The 16988-nt window shown below is 36.4% G+C and overlaps 1 protein-coding gene and 1 non-coding gene across 9 annotated transcripts in view; both read left to right on the top strand.

The window, feature by feature from the left end:
- USP37 (ubiquitin specific peptidase 37) overlaps positions 1 to 16988 on the top strand; it is a 94445-nt gene that overhangs the window by 33173 nt on the left and 44284 nt on the right. For all 8 annotated transcript variants that reach the window (XM_036859070.1, XM_036859069.1, XM_036859071.1 and 5 more), the window contains 5 exons: positions 209 to 306; positions 1845 to 1929; positions 7928 to 8089; positions 12722 to 12853; positions 13018 to 13141. In XM_036859070.1, coding sequence (XP_036714965.1) covers positions 209 to 306; positions 1845 to 1929; positions 7928 to 8089; positions 12722 to 12853; positions 13018 to 13141 — 601 coding nt within the window. The remainder of the gene's footprint in view (positions 1 to 208; positions 307 to 1844; positions 1930 to 7927; positions 8090 to 12721; positions 12854 to 13017; positions 13142 to 16988) is intronic.
- On the top strand, positions 1293 to 1365 carry TRNAK-UUU. Its single transcript has one exon. It is a non-coding gene; the product is annotated as a tRNA-Lys (tRNA).

Below are 16988 nucleotides of genomic sequence, written 5' to 3'. Positions count from 1 at the left end.
TTGCATATATTGAAGAATCCTTGCATCCCTGGGATAAATCCCACTTTTTATGATCCTCATTTGCTTAAGGCTTTGACACCTTGTAGCCTAACTTCCAAGCAAATCAATGAATTCGGCAATTGAAATGTAAATTTTTAATGACAACTATTTAAAATTAAGAATTGTATCTTTATACATATATATATTTGAATTAAATTATTAACTGTAGGAACAACAAGGCTATGACAGATCCCTCAAGAAAGTATTTAACCAGCAGTAGAGAGAAGCAGCTGAGTTTGAAACAGTCAGAAGAGAATAGGACATCAGGTAAGTATTTGGTCTTTGTATAAGATACTCATTTATTGTATGATGGATTGTATTAGACTAGAAATAGAAACCTAAACTGGGGCATATTTCTCTACATTATTCAGGAATACTGTGTAATTCAGTACTAGTTATCAGGTACCAATTTGTATCTAGTACTTGGCTAAAATATTTTTTTAAATATTAGAGCTATAAGGGAATTTTTATTTTGCTTGCAAGGAATTTAAGCTTTGCCTTTTCTCCTGTTTAACTACCTAGAATTAAATTATTTCATTGTCAAAAGTACCTGGACCATGGAATGAATCCAGGGAGTTAAAGTGGTTGAAGTTAAAGTTCATCAGTGTTGCTACTTATTAGAAGTTCCAGAAGATCTTGAAATTATAGCCTGAAGCAGTTGTTTAAGCTCACTTGTTCCTTGTTTTTACAAAAACTAAAAGTTAGACTGTCCCTGAATTTTTATTAGTGTTTGCTATACTTAACATATCTCTCTGATCCTCTAAACTCCTTAAAGATTCAAGTATCTGGTATTGATTTGAATACTGTGTTCAACTTGAAATTAAGTTGAAGCAAGCTAAAATACGGCATGATTTTGACAATTTGGGAGTTTACGAGAATTCATTTGATCAGGACTCTAGGAACGGTCTCCTTTTAGTGGTTCAGAGTTGTAACATTGGACTCCTGCAGAAAGAAGTATCTCTAGTATAATTCTTACCTCTGAAATAATAATACATTATGTAAACTCCACGTACTGGTTTTCAGCTTTTGCAATCAACCTATAGTTAGAAAACTTAACTACTTAAAGACGTAATAATCCTTAATACTGTTGAAGTTAAGGTACATCTTACAAAAGTTGATGTAGAAGAGGAGAGAGAGAAGGAAGTAAATGGCCAAGTGATAAAAGGGTTCATGGAACAAAATGTAGAAAGTTTTAGTGTGTGAAAGTTGCAAAGTTAATCAGTAGAACTAAAATAACACAACTGATGGGGAGTTCCCTGGCAGTCCAGTGGTTAGGACTCGGCGCTTTTACTGCCGTGGGCCCAGGTTCAGTCCCTGGTCAGGGAACTAAGGTCCTGCAAGCCGCGTGGCACGGCCAAAAAATAAATAAATAAAACAAAATAACACAACTGGTAATTGGTTGGAGAGAGGAGAACAAGAGTAGGGGTGATGTAAATAAGAAATTATTTCTAATTTTTCAAAAAGGGAGTCAGCTGATATTGTTTAAAAATGAATAAATCAAGAAATTATAGAAACATTATGTAATGTTATGGAGGAAATCAGAAAAACTAAGTTTCAAAAAATGGTTAGAAATTGGAAGCAAAATTTGTGGAGCTTTAGGGCTGGAGAGTATTCTTTTATAACCTATTATAATGTTTTCCACAGTGTTTGATCTTTTAACATGCGTATATATGTATTATTTTGATGAAAAGAAGGGGGAAAAAAGAGTTTAAATATAAACAGGCCCAATGCATAATTTTATTATTAAATGAACTTGAATGGTTGATGTAGGAATTAAACGTTTCCTGTGTCTGTTCATTTTTTAGGGCTTTTACCTTTGCAGTCATCATCTTTTTATGGTAGCAGAGCTGCATCCAAGGACTACTCTCCTGGCAGCACTAACCTAGACAGGTATGCATTGGTTATATGCCTTGTGAAGAACTTGAAGAGCTTTCTTCTTCAGAATATTAAATGATGGAATGGGCTGTGCATTGTGCTCTAAATGAATACCCTAATTTAAAATAACAAAATTGATGAGAATTATAGATTCATGACATTTTAGTTAGAAAGTACTCTAGAAATGTTTTAGTTCAAACTCTTATTTTTTATGTTTTTCAACACAAGAATAAACTGATGTATAGGAAGATTTGTACTGAGGCCACAGGTTGTGACTGGCAGTGTGATCAGATACTAGACTGGTGTATTTTCCATCGTTCCAAGTGATGAACATATGATCTGTCCTTTGCGGCATTTTAAAATTGCCTTTGTTGCCTGTGTATTTGTTAAGCTACCTACCAAAAGTTAAGGCATTTTCTTTAAAAAGCAAAAGTTTCACATTAGTGGGTATCTTTAACTGGAAAAGGCTAGTCAGAAATTTAATTGCTGATTCTAGAGATATAGATTAAATTTTTCGAGGTTTATCGGGTATGAATGTGTAAGGCAGCTGCTAAGCACTTGTGAAGAGTTGTGATCATGGAATGCTGCACAGAGGGGCAATGATAATGATAAAAAGTGAGGGTAATGGTGTATAATAGATACGATGTGTAATGACCTATTAAGTCATATTTTGTTTTTTACTAGAATTTAATTCAAAGTGGTAAAGACATCTGGATTATTTGTATTAAATGATTACGGCGAATTAAAGAATTTGATATTGTATATTTAGGTATATTCAGCCTTGGGTGGTATCTGTCAAGCACTTCATGACAGCAGTGGTAACTAAGTTATTTGAATTTAAGGCAGAGGAAGCTTGACATATTTCTGCTTATTAGAAGAATCTTAAAGGAATCTAAGTTGAAAAGAAAAAGAACTAAATTTGGTTTTCAAGTGATTTATTAAATACAATACAAATTTCTTCTCAAAATAATAGAATGAGCATATTCATTGCACCTAGGAATGATTGAGGAAATAAAAATTTCTTTTAATGCAAAGCTGCATTCAAGGATAAGGTGAAAATTTCCAGATTGGTGAGCAAACTAATACTGAGTAAAGGCTGAAGCCATAAAGCACTTACAAAACGCAGACTGGAGTCAATTATTTAGGGCTGGGTCTTCAAAACCAACATGAGGGGGCTTCCCTGGTGGCGCAGTGGTTGAGAGTCTGCTTGCCATTGCAGGGGGACACGGGTTCGAGCCCTGGTCTGGGAGGATCCCACATGCCGCGGAGCAACTGGGCCCGTGAGCCACAGTTACTGAGCCTGCGCGTCTGGAGCCTGTGCTCCGTAACGAGAGAGGCCGCGATAGTGAGAGGCCCATGCACCGTGATGAAGAGTGGCCCCCGCTTGCCGCAACTGGAGAAAGCCCTCACACAGAAACGAAGACCCAACACAGCCAAAAATAAATAAATAACTTAAAAAAAAAAAAAAACCAACATGAGATTGGGAACTGAACATGACCCCAGACTAGAATTTGGTTTCTTTTTTTTTCTTTTTTTAAAATTTTTTATTTATTTAATTTATTTATTTTTGGCTGCATGGAGTCTTCATTGCTGCACGCGGGCTTTCTCTAGTTGTGTCGACGGGCTTCTTACTGCGGTGGCTTCTCTTGTTGTGGAGCACGGGCTCTAGGCACACAGGTTTCAGTAGTTGTGGTGTGTGGGATCAGTAGCTGTGGCTCGCGGGCCCTAGAGTGCAGGCTCAGTAGTTGTGGCGCCCGGGCTTAGTTGCTCTGCAGCATATGGGATCTTCCCGGACGAGGGCTCGAACCCATGTCCCCTGCATTGACAGGCAGATTCTTAACCACTGCGCCACCAGGGAAGCCCTAGAATTTGGTTTCTTATATGAAGCTACATGAAGCTGGGTATCTAGAACTGTTCTCTGTGCTAGTAAACCAAGGCACAACACTTCTGTATAACTACCTGAGTTTGGAACCATAAATATGCTGCTTGCCTGATGCTCCCTAAACAGAGAGCAAATACCCAAAAATGGGAATTGCAATGATTGGCATCTGCTGAATTCTGAACCCCTGATATAAAGTCCTATGCAGGTTAGAGGTCCATACTGATAAGCTACTAAACACATCAAAAATGCATGATCATGGGATGTGGTACAGAGAGGAGATGGTAAATGTAAATGAAATTAAGAGAATTATGTTGGGCTCCTTGGTCTACCCTCCATGTCTTAATAGCATTTTGGAAAAAAAAGAAAAAGACTAAGGAGAATAAAGGCAAGGAATTTGTCAAAGAAAGAAAGGATGAAAATGATGGCAGTCCACATTGAAATGCCTCAACAAATGCCAAACAGCCAATATATTTTTTTTAAATCCACATTGTAGAAGATGATGGGTAAAGAAATTTTAAAAGCTAAGAGAAAGAAAAATATCATCTATAAAAGGAAAACTGACATTAGCAACAATAGGAACAGAAGACACTGGAGTAATAATATCAAAGAATTCCGTATCCAGCTAAATTTTAATTCAAGAATTCAGACAGAACTTCCCTGGTGGTCCAGTGGTTAAGACTCCTTGCTTCCAACTACTGAAGCCCGCATGCCTAGAGCCCGTGCTCCTCAACAAGAGAAGCCACCGCAATGAGAAGCCGGTGCACCACAACGAAGAGTAGCCCCCGCTCGCCACAACTAGAGAAAGCCTGCACGCAGCAGCGAAGACTCAAGGCAGCCAAAAATAAAATAAGTAAATTAATTAATTTAAAAAAAAAGACTCCGTGCTTCCAATGCAGGGGGCACAGGTTCAATCACTGGTCAGGGAAGTTCCACATGCTGCCCTGTGCAGCCAAAAAAACAAACCGACATGTTTATTAAATTCAAATGAAAACAACTTCTAAAAAATTGCTGTTTTTAGATATGCAAAGACAGATTTTATTTAGCAAGAAGAAAACTGAACAAAAGGAGTAGAAGTAAGAAAAATCAGTGAGCAAAAAAAATGTTAAGCATATTTAAAAATTAAATACCTTTAAAATTTATTCTTTTGTATAAGTAATAAGGGCGTATGGTAGAAACTTCAAAAGTTTCAGGGTGCATACAGTGAAAAATAAATCTCTCCAAACTCCTACTTGTTCATTTTCTTTCAAGAGGCAACTACTGTTACTAATGTTCTTCCGGGCTTGGCTTATTCTATGCATCTAAATACATTTTGATAGTTTTTATAAAATGATGATGATAGAATTAAAAACAAAAAAATTAATAAAATATTATACAATAAGAAATAAAGGGGTGGAGAAAAGTAAGTACAGGGAAATTAAAACATTTTAAGTTCGTTTTTTGTTTGAGAGGAGGCCACAGTTAACATAGACATATTAAAAAGTTAAAGATGACTTCCACTTCTGGCCAAGATGGAATAACAGGGACCAGATTACCCTCCTTCATGAAACAACTAAGAACCTGGACAAACTGTATGAAACAATGGATCTCGAGACATTGGACATGAGTCAGTGAAGGACAGTGATCCCTGAGAGATGGGAAACAAATTAAGCTTATGACTGCCTCAGCTTGCTTCCTAGTGAAAGTTTCCAGGTTGCTACACAAGGAGGGGGAACCATGCAGAGCCAGCCCTGTGCTCTTCCTGAGTTGAAGAAGTGGAGCTAGGAGTCCAGGGAGTCCAAGGGCGGCTAGAATTCACAGAGCAGAGTACCAGAGGGGGAAGCTGCACAGAGAAGGAATTGCAGAGATCTGCAGAGGGTCCCCTTGAGTATTCATTTTGAGTGCTGAGCAGCATATGCAGGTGAGGAAACTAGTCAAGGCCAGGGAAAGAACCACCCAAAAGGATCTAAGGGAATAATACTTGGAGTATACATAAAGCCAGGCATAGTTCCTGTTCCTAATAGCAGCAATTTGAATGCCTAAGAAAGGTCTCGCCTCATTAGTGAGGAAAAACTATCCCTAGACGAATTGCTGCTCTTTTCCCACATGACAAACCTTAAAAGCAAGATCGAAAAAGATCAAACTGTTTCCAGGTAACCTAACTACATCCCAGAACAAAATTTGAGAATGTTTATAGAAATAAAAAATACACAGCACCCCACAAGATAAAATTCACAATGTCTGACATCCGAGAAAATATTACTGAACTTACAAACAGGAAAATACAACTCATAAGAAGAGAAAAATTAAAAAATACTCAGAAATGACACATATGATAGAATTAGTAGACAAAGATTTTGAGTTATTAACCTAAATCAGTAATGACATTAAATATACACTAAATGTTTCAGTTAAAGAGAAAGACTGGATTTTAAAGGAAGAATAATAATCCATGTGCTGTTTAAAAGACAACTACAGTATAAAGATGGAGAAAGGTTGAAAGCAAAAGGATGAAAACAGATATACCTTTCATTGTCCAAACTACAGTATGTAGGAGTACATAGTAAGAAATAAAACTGATAGAAAGCTAATAATAACTTTTAGGGTAGAGGAACGGGGTTGTGATTGGGAAGGGGTACTCGGAGGTTTTTGACATCAGTGGTTGTCTACGTATGTGTTTGCTTTATAAAAGTATTGTTAAGCTCCACACTTGATTTTTAATTAATAAACTTTTCTTTCTAGAGCAGTTTTAGGTTCACAGCAAAATTGAACAGAAAGTGCAAAGTGTGCCTAATACCCCCATCCTCCCTCACACACAAAACTTCCCTCACTATCAGCATCCTGTACCACAGTGTTACACATTTGATTTTTATATACTTTTCTGTATTCTATTTCACAATTTTTTTTTATTTTTGAGTAAAAAACCAGATCGTGGCTAACAGATGGCCTAGGCAGACAATAAGTTGTTTGGGGACAATTGGTTTTTCCTTATAAAAAAGTAAATCATATTCCTGCTTTACAAGATGCAAAAAGTAAATGTCCAAACAGATTAAAGACCTGAGTAGGAGGGAAAACAAGATTTTAAACTTTTAAAAGAAAATATAGGAAAACATTTCTCTGACCTTACATTACAGAATGATTCCTTTTTTTTTTTCATTTATTCATTTATTTTTGGCCACAATGGGTCTTCGTTGCGGTGTGTGGGCTTTCTCTAGTTGCGGTGAGCGGGGGCTACTCTTCGTTGCGGTGCGCAGGCTTCTCATTGCGGTGGCTTCTCTTGTTGCGGAGCATGGGCTTTAGGCGCGCGGGCTTCAGTAGTTGTGGCACGTGGGCTCAGTAGTTGTGGCTCGCAGGCTCAGTAGTTGTGGTGCACGGGCTTAGTTGCTCCGCAGCATGTGGGATCTTCCCAGACCAGGGCTCGAACCCGTGTTCCCTGCATTGGCAGGCGGATTGTTATCCACTGCGCCACCAGGGACGTCCCTACAGAATGATTCTTAAGACACAGAAATTGAAACCGTAAAGAAAAGATTGATATGTTCAACTTTGGTAGTAATCAGGAAAATATAAAACAAAATAACAATGAGATCATGTTTCACTCATTAGAGTGATTATAATGTAATGGAGATGATGTAAAGAAAGGGAAATTCACTACTGCTGGAAATATAAATTGGTACAGCCTTTGTGGAAAACAGTCACTATCTAGGAAAACTTTAAATGAAAATACTCCTACCATTTTCACTGCTAAGCATATAAATTAGAGTAAGTTCTCAAGGAGATTGGGTAAGAATATTTGTTGTCTAATAGTGGGAAAAGTTCACTGCCTAAATGTTTTCAAGACTAGGTAAACTAATGTATGATAGTCATTAAGTGGATAAAAGTGAATAAAGAAGTAAAACTATATTTATGGCTTTTCTCAAGCCATTAACTTGGATTATTTTGATTATAGGTTATGTAGGTACAGTATTATGCCTTCAGCTCCCTATCAACAGATTTGCTGATTTACATTTGTGAAATTTTCTCCCAAGTGATCATTATTACTGATATTTCCTCAAATTTAGGATTTTTTTTCCCCTAGACCTTGACTTCTCTGAATCTACTAGGGGAAAAAAGTAACGTTCAAAATTGTTATGCTTCTTCATTTTTTCTTTTTTATAGGACTAATATTTCAAGCCAAACTCCCTCTGCCAAAAGAAGTTTGGGATTTCTTCCTCAGCCAGCTCCTCTTTCTGTTAAAAAACTGAGGTGTAACCAGGATTACACTGGCTGGAACAAACCAAGAGTGCCCCTTTCCTCTCACCAACAGCAGCAACTGCAGGGGTAGGTAAATTCTTTTATTTTGCTTTCTTTTTATAAAGTGATTCAACTGAAGTATGTTTTACTTGGTATAAAAAAATGATTAAAGGAGTCATATTAATTTTAGTTCTCACATATTTGCTCACTTATTAAAGATTTATCACATCCATAAAATTCAGTCCATTATCTGGCCTCTAATTTTCAAACTTTGAAAAACTATATATACATATATATATATATATATATATATATATAAACATTTGTCATAAAGCAGAAAGTGCATATTCTTAAGTCCCATACACGTCATCTCCTGAGATACTTCAACATTAATTTTATTTATATCCTTCCCAGCCCCTTCATGCTTATATTCTTATTAAACACACAAAAATGAGACCATGGTATAATAACTATAATAATAATAGCAGCTTTATCTAAAGTGTTTGTTAGATGCCAGAGACTGTGCTAAGCATTTAAATGAATTTTTTTCTTTAAATCTTCGCAGTAGCTCTCTGAGCTAGACGTATTAAAAATTCTGTTTTTATAGATGAAGTAACTGAGGATTAGAGAAGTTAATTAACTTACTTGAGGTGTTGTAGTACAGCAGTAGTAATCTAGGCAGTTGGACTGCACTTGCATTTTTTTCCTTCCAATTTTATTGAGATATAATTGATGTACAACACTGTGTAAGTTTAAATTGTACAGCATAATGATTTGACTTACATACATCATGAAATGATTACCACAATAAGTTTAGTGAATATCCATCATCTTATATAGATATAAAACAAAAGAAAAAGAAAAAAATATTTTTTTAATTTAAGTGTAGTTGATTTACAATGTTGTGTTAATTTCTGCTATACAGCAAAGTGATTCAGTTATACATACATTGTTTTTCTTTAATATCTTTTCCATGGTGGTTTATCATAGGCTATTTTTTTTTTATTTATTTTTGGCTGTGTTGGGTCTTCGTTGCTGCATGCGGGCTTTCTCTAGTTGCGGTGAGCGGGGGGCTACTCTTTGTTGATGTGCGCAGGCTTCTCATTGCAGTGGCTTCTCTTGATGTGGAGCATGGGCTCTAGGCGTGCGGGCTTCAGTAGTTGTGGCACACGGATTCAGTAGTTGTGGCTTGCGGGCTCTAGAGCCGCAGGCTCAGCAGTTGTGGCGCACGGGCTTAGTTGCTCCACGGCATGTGGGATCTTCCCGGACCAAGGCTCGAACCCATGTTCCCTGTGTTGGCAGGTGGATTCTTAATCACTGCGCCACCAGGGAAGCCCTATCATACTATCATAGGCTCTTGAATATAGTTGTCTGTGCTATACAGTAGGACCTTGTTGTTTATCCATTCTATATATAATAGCTTACATCTGCTAACCCCAATCTCCCACTCTTTCCCTCCCCCCAGCCCCCTCTCCCTTGGCAACCACCAGTCTGTTATCTATGTCTGTGCTTCTGTTTCTGTTTTATAGATAGGTTCATTTGTGTCATATTTTAGATTCCTCATATAAGTGATATCATATGGTGTTTGTCTTTCTCTTTCTGACTTACTTCAGTTAGTATGGTAATATCTAGTTGCATCCATGTTGCTGCATATAGCATTATTTCATTCCTTTTTATGGCTGAGTAATATTCCATTGTATATATATATACCACATCTTCTTTATCCATTTATCTGTCGATGGACATTTAGGTTGTTTCCATGTCTTGCCTGTTGTGAATAGTGCTGCTATGAACATAGGGGTTCATGTATCTTTTTGAATTATAGTTTTGTCTGGATATATGCCCAGGATTGGGATTGCTGGATCATATGGTAATTCTATTTTTAGTTTTCTGAGGAACCTCCATACTGTTTTTCACAGTGGCTGCACCAAATTACATTCCCACCAACAGTGTAGGAGAGTTCCCTAGAAAAATATTTTTTCCTTTCTCAAGAATCCTTGAGAACTCTTAGGATTTACTCTCTTAACAACTCTCCTATATAACATATAGCAGTGTTAATTATATTAATCATGTTGTACATTATATTCCTAGTAATTATTTATCTGATAACTGGAAGTTTGTACCTTTTCACCACATTCATCCAATTCCCCCTTCCCCTACTCCCCATGTCCAGTAACCACAAATCTGATCTCTTCTATGAGTTTGTTTATTTATTTGTTTTTGAAGTATAAGTGACCTACAACACTATGTTAGTACTGGTGCACAACATAGTGATTCAGTATTACTGTACATTTCAAAATGATCACCATGTTCACTTGCATTCTTAATCACTATGCTATATTACTTCTCTGTTCCCTGATTTTTTTCTACCCCACATTAATTATGGGCATCCTCTTATATTAGTACATAACCTTTAACCATGTTAGTGTGCATTTAGATTCCCCTTTTTTCCAATTATAATCCAGGCTAGAACGAACATTTTTATATACATGTGTTTTTAATATTTGTTAGAACTTTTCTATAGGAAAAATTCTTGGAAATAGAATTGTTAAGACTAAGAGAGTCACTTTGAAATTTTTGATTACTCTTACCACATTGCTTTCCCAAAACCTACCAGCTTGTTTGTTTTTAATCTCACTCAGATTACTGTTTTTCCCCAGCTTTCGGATTACCTTTTTACTTGAGTGACTGGTGTCTGCCAGTTTGGTTTATCCATAGTAGTTTATTTGCCTCATATTTTAGCAGAAAAAAACATAAAACTTGTAGTGAAAACATTTCACTTTCTTCTCTACTTACTATTCTTCTCTGAGCCTCTTCTTTTTTGCTTTGTCTTCTAAAGTGTTTACCTTCCAGTTTAATTCTTAATTTCCTTTCTTCTTCATTCTAAGTGTTCTGCCTCAAATTATTATCTTGCTGCTTCCTTACCAGACAACGTTTTTATATTAGCCTGTCCTATTTTGTGACCATTTTTCATCCACATCTTATTTCTATCTACCTTGATCTTACTTGGCTCATCTTCTTAGTGCCTCCTCCTATGTATTTTATAGTTTACTTTTGGTCTCTGTCATTCATATCCTTCTGAGTCCTTTGATATCCTTGAGTTACCCTTGGTGCTCCAGGCTCCCTCTCTACCTCCAGTGTTTCTTTAATTTCTGTATAGTACCTGTACCCAGCTTTCCTTTTTTCAGACTTCTTGCAGGAATTTGAGTGCAGTATTTCAAGTAGGCTAAATACCCTGGACTAAGGACTCCTTAAAAAACAAACAAACAAAAATACCGAGTAGAAAACTGCCAAGTCTAGAGGATAATGGAGGCTACCTAATTCCAGTATTCCTCACAAATCCCCCCCAAAACATAAAAAGTATTAGGAGTTCAAAGAAAAACACATGTAACCTTTAGCATTCTAGGAGACAAAGAATACCGTCACCTTTAAACTACTTTCTAAGTGGAGAAACAAAGCAGATTCTAGCAGTGTTCCTGTTTCCCACTGCTTTAAGCCTGTGGATGCTGAGAGTCAGGGACAAGAGGCTTAGGAGACTTCATGAAAAAAGAATATATAGGAGTAAAAAGACTTAGATGAAGCACAGAAAAAAATCACTCTCAGAAAGAGAAATTCAAATACTAAGTTTCTAAATATTGAATATAGGTCTGGATCTTGATTGTTTGCAGCACTGGTTACAGGGAAGGGGCTTGAAAGTAAGTGGTATCAGAAGTCACAAAGAGTACTATTTAAAATGGACAGACTAGATAGTAAAAAAAAAGCTTAAAAAACAAGGGTTATGAGAACTATAAAAAAGTACAAATACAGATACAACCACTTTAAAAAAAGCCTTTCTTAAAACCAAAAGAAATATTTCTAAAACACACCAAATAGATAAGTAAAATTATAACAACATGACAGAGTTGAGTCCAAATGTAAGAATTACTCCAGATTGAAGAAAACTAAAGAGACATGAAAACTAAATGCATTATGTTATCCTGGACTGAATCTTGTGCTTAGGGAGAAAAAAATGCTGTGAAGAAACATTGGGTCAATTGACAAAATTGGATTAAAGAAAGTATATTAGATAAGAGTATTATGTTAGCATTAAATTTCATAATGCTCATAACTGTACTCTGGTTATATAAGAGAATGTTCTCGTTCTTTTGAAATATACCCTGAAGTATTTAGAGCTAAATGGGTATGATCTATGCAGCCTACTCTCAGATGGTTCAGGAAAAGTATATAGAGAGAGGTGTTAAATGATAAAGCACAGAGTACAAAAGGGTTAACAATTGGTGAATCTAGGTAAAGAGTATTATTCTGTGCAACTTTTCTGAAAGTTTGAGAATATTTCCAAACAGAAGTTTTTTTAAAATATGTACTTTGGAATAATGTTTGGCGGTACCCATTAAGCATATATATATTCTGGATAAGTCCCCAGTCCTTTTTAGCATTCATTTGAAAATGTATAATTTTCCTTGAGATGAAACTAAGTTGTAATAATGTTATACTGCATCAGCATCAACTGGGATCCTATTAGAAGTGCACATTTTTTGCACCTTCCCTGTCCAGACCTACAGAATCAGAAACTCTGGAGTTGGGGCCCAGCAATATGTATTTTAACAAACCCTCCAGATGATTCTGATGCATGCTATAGTGGAGAAACCCTGCTCAAGTGAACATACTTCAGGAACGAACTGCTCTTGTCTTCAAAAGTACTATTTCTTTCATTTTCAGCTTCTCCAATTTGGGAAATACCTGCTATATGAATGCTATTTTACAGTCTCTGTTTTCACTCCAATCATTTGCAAATGACTTGCTCAAGCAAGGTATCCCATGGAAGAAAATTCCACTCAACGCACTTATCAGGTAACTGTTATGTACTTACTGAGTAACCTTTTTACCTTATTTATTATAGAATAATGGAGTATTAGACACTTAAAATTTTATGTGCCATTGTTAGCAGTCCTTAAAATATAATACCATCCAGTGTTTTGTAAAACCTGCTAAACTTGTCTCTTTTGTTTTACCAGGCGCTTTGCACACTTGCTTGTTAAAAAAGATATCTGTAATTCAGAGACGAAGAAAGATTTACTCAAGAAGGTTAAAAATGCCATTTCAGCTACAGCAGAGAGATTCTCTGGTTATATGCAGAATGTGAGTACTAATTGTTTTTATTTTTTTATTTTTTATTTTTTCTATTTCTTTTTTTTTGAATTTTTGAATTTTATTTTATTTATTTTTTCATACAGCAGGTTCTTATTAGTCATCCATTTTATATACATCAGTGTATACACATCAATCTCAATCTCCCAATTCATCACACCACCACCCCCACCCCCCACCACTTTCCCTCCTTGGTGTCCATACGTTTGTTCTCTACATCTGTGTCTCTATTTCTGCCCTGCAAACTGGTTCATCTGTACCATTTATCTAGGTTCCACATATATGCATTAATATACGATATTTGTTTTTCTCTTTCTGACTTACTTCACTCTGTATGACAGTCTCTAGGTCCATCCACGTCTCTACAAATGACCCAATTTCATTCCTTTTTATGGCTGAGTAATATTCCATTGTATATATGTACCGCATCTTCTTTATCCATTCGTCTGTCGATGGGCATTTGGGTTGCTTCCATGACCTGGCTATCGTAAATAGTGCTGCAATGAACATTGGGGTGCATGTGTCATTTTCAGTTATGGTTTTCTCTGGGTATATGCCCAGTGGTGGGATTGCTGGGTCGTATGGTAATTCTATTTTTAGTTTTTTAAGGAACCTCCATACTGTTCTCCATAGTGGCTGTATCAATTTACATTTCCACCAACAGTGCAAGAGGGTTCCCTTTTCTCCACACCCTCTCCAGCATTTGTTGTTTGTAGATTTTCTGATGCTGCCCATTCTAACTGGTGTGAGATGATACCTCATTGTAATTCTGATTTGCATTTCTCTAATAATTAGTGATATGAGCAGCTTTTCATGTGCTTCTTGGCCATCTGTATGTCTTCTTTGGAGAAATGTCTCTTTAGGTCTTCTGCCCATTTTTGGATTGGGTTGTTTGTTTTTTTAATATTGAGCTGCGTGAGCTGTTGATATATTTTGGAGATTAATCCTTTGTCCGTTGATTCGTTTGCAAATATTTTCTCCCATTCTGAGGGTTGTCTTTTCGTCTTGTTTATGGTTTCCTTTTTTGTGCAAAAGCTTTTAAGTTTCATTAGGTCCCATTTGGTTATTTTTGTTTTTATTTCCATTACTCTAGGAGGTGGATCAAAAAAGATGTTGCTGTGATTTATGTCAAAGAATGTTCTTCCTATGTTTTTCTCTAAGAGTTTTATAGTGTCCAGTCTTACATTTAGGTCTGTAATCCATTTTGAGTTTACTTTTGTGTATGGTGTTAGTGAGTGTTCTAATTTCATTCTTTTACATGTAGCTGTCCAGTTTTCCCAGCACCACTTATTGAAGAGACTGTCTTTTCTCCATTGTATATCCTTGCCTCCTTTGTCATAAATAAGTTGACCATAGGTGCGTGGGTTTATCTCTGGGCTTTCTATCTTGTTCCATTGATCTATATTTTTGTTTTTGTGCCAGTACTATATTGTGTTGATTACTGTAGCTTTGTAGTATAGTCTGACGTCAGGGAGTCTGATTCCTCCAGCTACGTATTTTTCCCTCAAGACTGCTTTGGCTATTCGGGGTCTTTTGTGTCTCCATACAAATTTTAAGATTTTTTGTTCTAGTTCTGTAAAAAATGCCATTGGTAATTTGATAGGGATTGCATTGAATCTGTAGATTGCTTTGTGTAGTATAGTCATTTTCACAATATTGATTCTTCTGATCCAAGAACATGGTATATCTCTCCATCTGTTGGTATCATCTTTAATTTCTTTCACCAGTGTCTTATACTTTTCTACATACAGATCTTTTGTCTCCCTAGGTAGGTCTATTCATAGGTTTTTTGTTTTTTTTTTTTAATTTATTTATTTTATTTATTTATTTTTGGCTGTGTTGGGTCTTCGTTGCAGTGTGCACGCTTCTTATTGCGGTGGCTTCTCTCGTTGTGGAGCACAGGCTCTAGGCACATGGGCTTCAGTAGTTGCAGCCTGCAGGCTCAGTAGTTGTGGCTCACAGGCTCTAGAGCACAGGCTCAGTAGTTGTGGCGCACGGGCGTAGTTGCTCTGCCACATGTGGGATCTTCCCGGACCAGGGCTCGAACCCGTGTCCCCTGCATTGGCAGGCAGATTCTCAACCACTGCACCACCAGGGAAGCCCTATTCCTAGGTATTTTATTCTTTTTGTTGCAGTGGTAAATGGGAGTGTTTCCTTAATTTCTCTTTCAGATTTTTCATCATTAGTGTATAGGAATGCAAGAGATTTCTGTACATTAATTTTGTATCCTGAAGCTTTACCAAATTCACTGATTAGCTCTAGTAGTTTTCTGGTGGCATCTTTAGGATTCTCTAAGTATAGTATCATGTCATCTGCAAACAGTGACAGTTTTACTTCTTCTTTTCCAATTTGTATTCCTTTTATTTCTTTTTCTTCTCTGATTGCCATGGCTAGGACTTCCAAAACTATGTTGAATAATAGTGGTGAGAGTGGACATCCTTGTCTTGTTACTGATCTTAGAGGAAATGCTTTCAGTTTTTCACCATTGAGAATGATGTTTGCTGTGGGTTTGTCATATTTGGCCTTTATTATGTTGAGGTAGGTTCCCTCTATGCCCACTTTCTGGAGAGTTTTTATCATAAATGAGTGTTGAATTTTGTCAAAAGCTTTTTCTGCATCTATTGAGATGATCATATGGTTTTTCTTCTTCAATTTGTTAATATGCTGTATCACATTGATTGATTTGCGTATATTGAAGAATCCTTGCATCCCTGGGATAAATCCCACTTGATCATGGTGTATGATCCTTTTAATGTGTTGTTGGATTCTGTTTGCTGGTATTTTGTTGAGGATTTTTGCATCTATATTCATCAGTGATATTGGTCTGTAATTTTCTTTTTTGGTAGTATCTTTGTCTGGTTTTGGTATCAGAGTGATGGTGGCCTCATAGAATGAGTTTGGGAGTGTTCCTTCCTCTGCAATTTTTGGAAGAGTTTGAGAAGGAATGGGTGTTAGCTCTTCTCTTAATGTTTGATAGAATTCACCTGTGAAGGCATCTGGTCCTGGACTTTTGTTTGTTGGAAGATTTTTAATCACTGTTTCAATTTCATTACTTGTGATTGGTCTGTTCATATTTTCTATTTCTTCCTGGTTCAGTCTTGGAAGATTATACCTTTCTAAGAATTTGTCCATTTCTTCCAGGTTGTCCCATTTTATTGGCATAGAGTTGCTTGTAGTAGTCTCTTAGGATGCTTTGTATTTCTGCGGTGTCTGTTGTAACTTCTCCTTTTTCATTTCTAATTTTATTGATTTGAGTCCTCTCCCTCTTTTTCTTGATGAGTTTGGCTAATGGTTTATCAATTTTGTTTATCTTCTCAAAGAACCAGCTTTTAGTTTTATTGATCTTTGCTATTGTTTTCTGTTTCTATTTCATTTATTTCTGCTCTGATCTTTATGATTTCTTTCCTTCTGCTAACTTTGGGTTTTGTTTGTTCTTCTTTCTCTAGTTCCTTTAGGTGTAAGGTTAGATTGTTTACTTGAGATTTTTCTTGTTTCTTGAGGTAGGCTTGTATAGCTATAAACTTCCCTCTTAGAACTGCTTTTGCCACATCCCATAGGTTTTGGATCGTCGTGTTTTCATTGTCATTTGTCTCTAGGTATTTCTTGATTTCCTCTTTGATTTTTTCAGTGATCTCTTGGTTATTTAGTAATGTATTGTTTAGCCTCCATGTGTTTGTGTTTTTTACGTTTTTTTCCCTGTAATTGATTTCTAATCTCATAGCGTGTGGTTAGAAAAGATGCTTGATATGATTTCACTTTTTTAAAATTTACTGAGGCTTGATTTGTGACCCAAGATGTGATCTATCCTGGAGAATGTTCTGTGCACACTTGAGAAGAA

The sequence above is a fragment of the Balaenoptera musculus genome, chromosome 7 (genome assembly GCF_009873245.2).
Source record: "Balaenoptera musculus isolate JJ_BM4_2016_0621 chromosome 7, mBalMus1.pri.v3, whole genome shotgun sequence".
Lineage (NCBI taxonomy): Eukaryota > Metazoa > Chordata > Mammalia > Artiodactyla > Balaenopteridae > Balaenoptera > Balaenoptera musculus.
The sequence above is the reverse complement of the archived record's forward strand: the minus strand, read 5'-3'. Positions and strand labels throughout refer to the sequence as shown.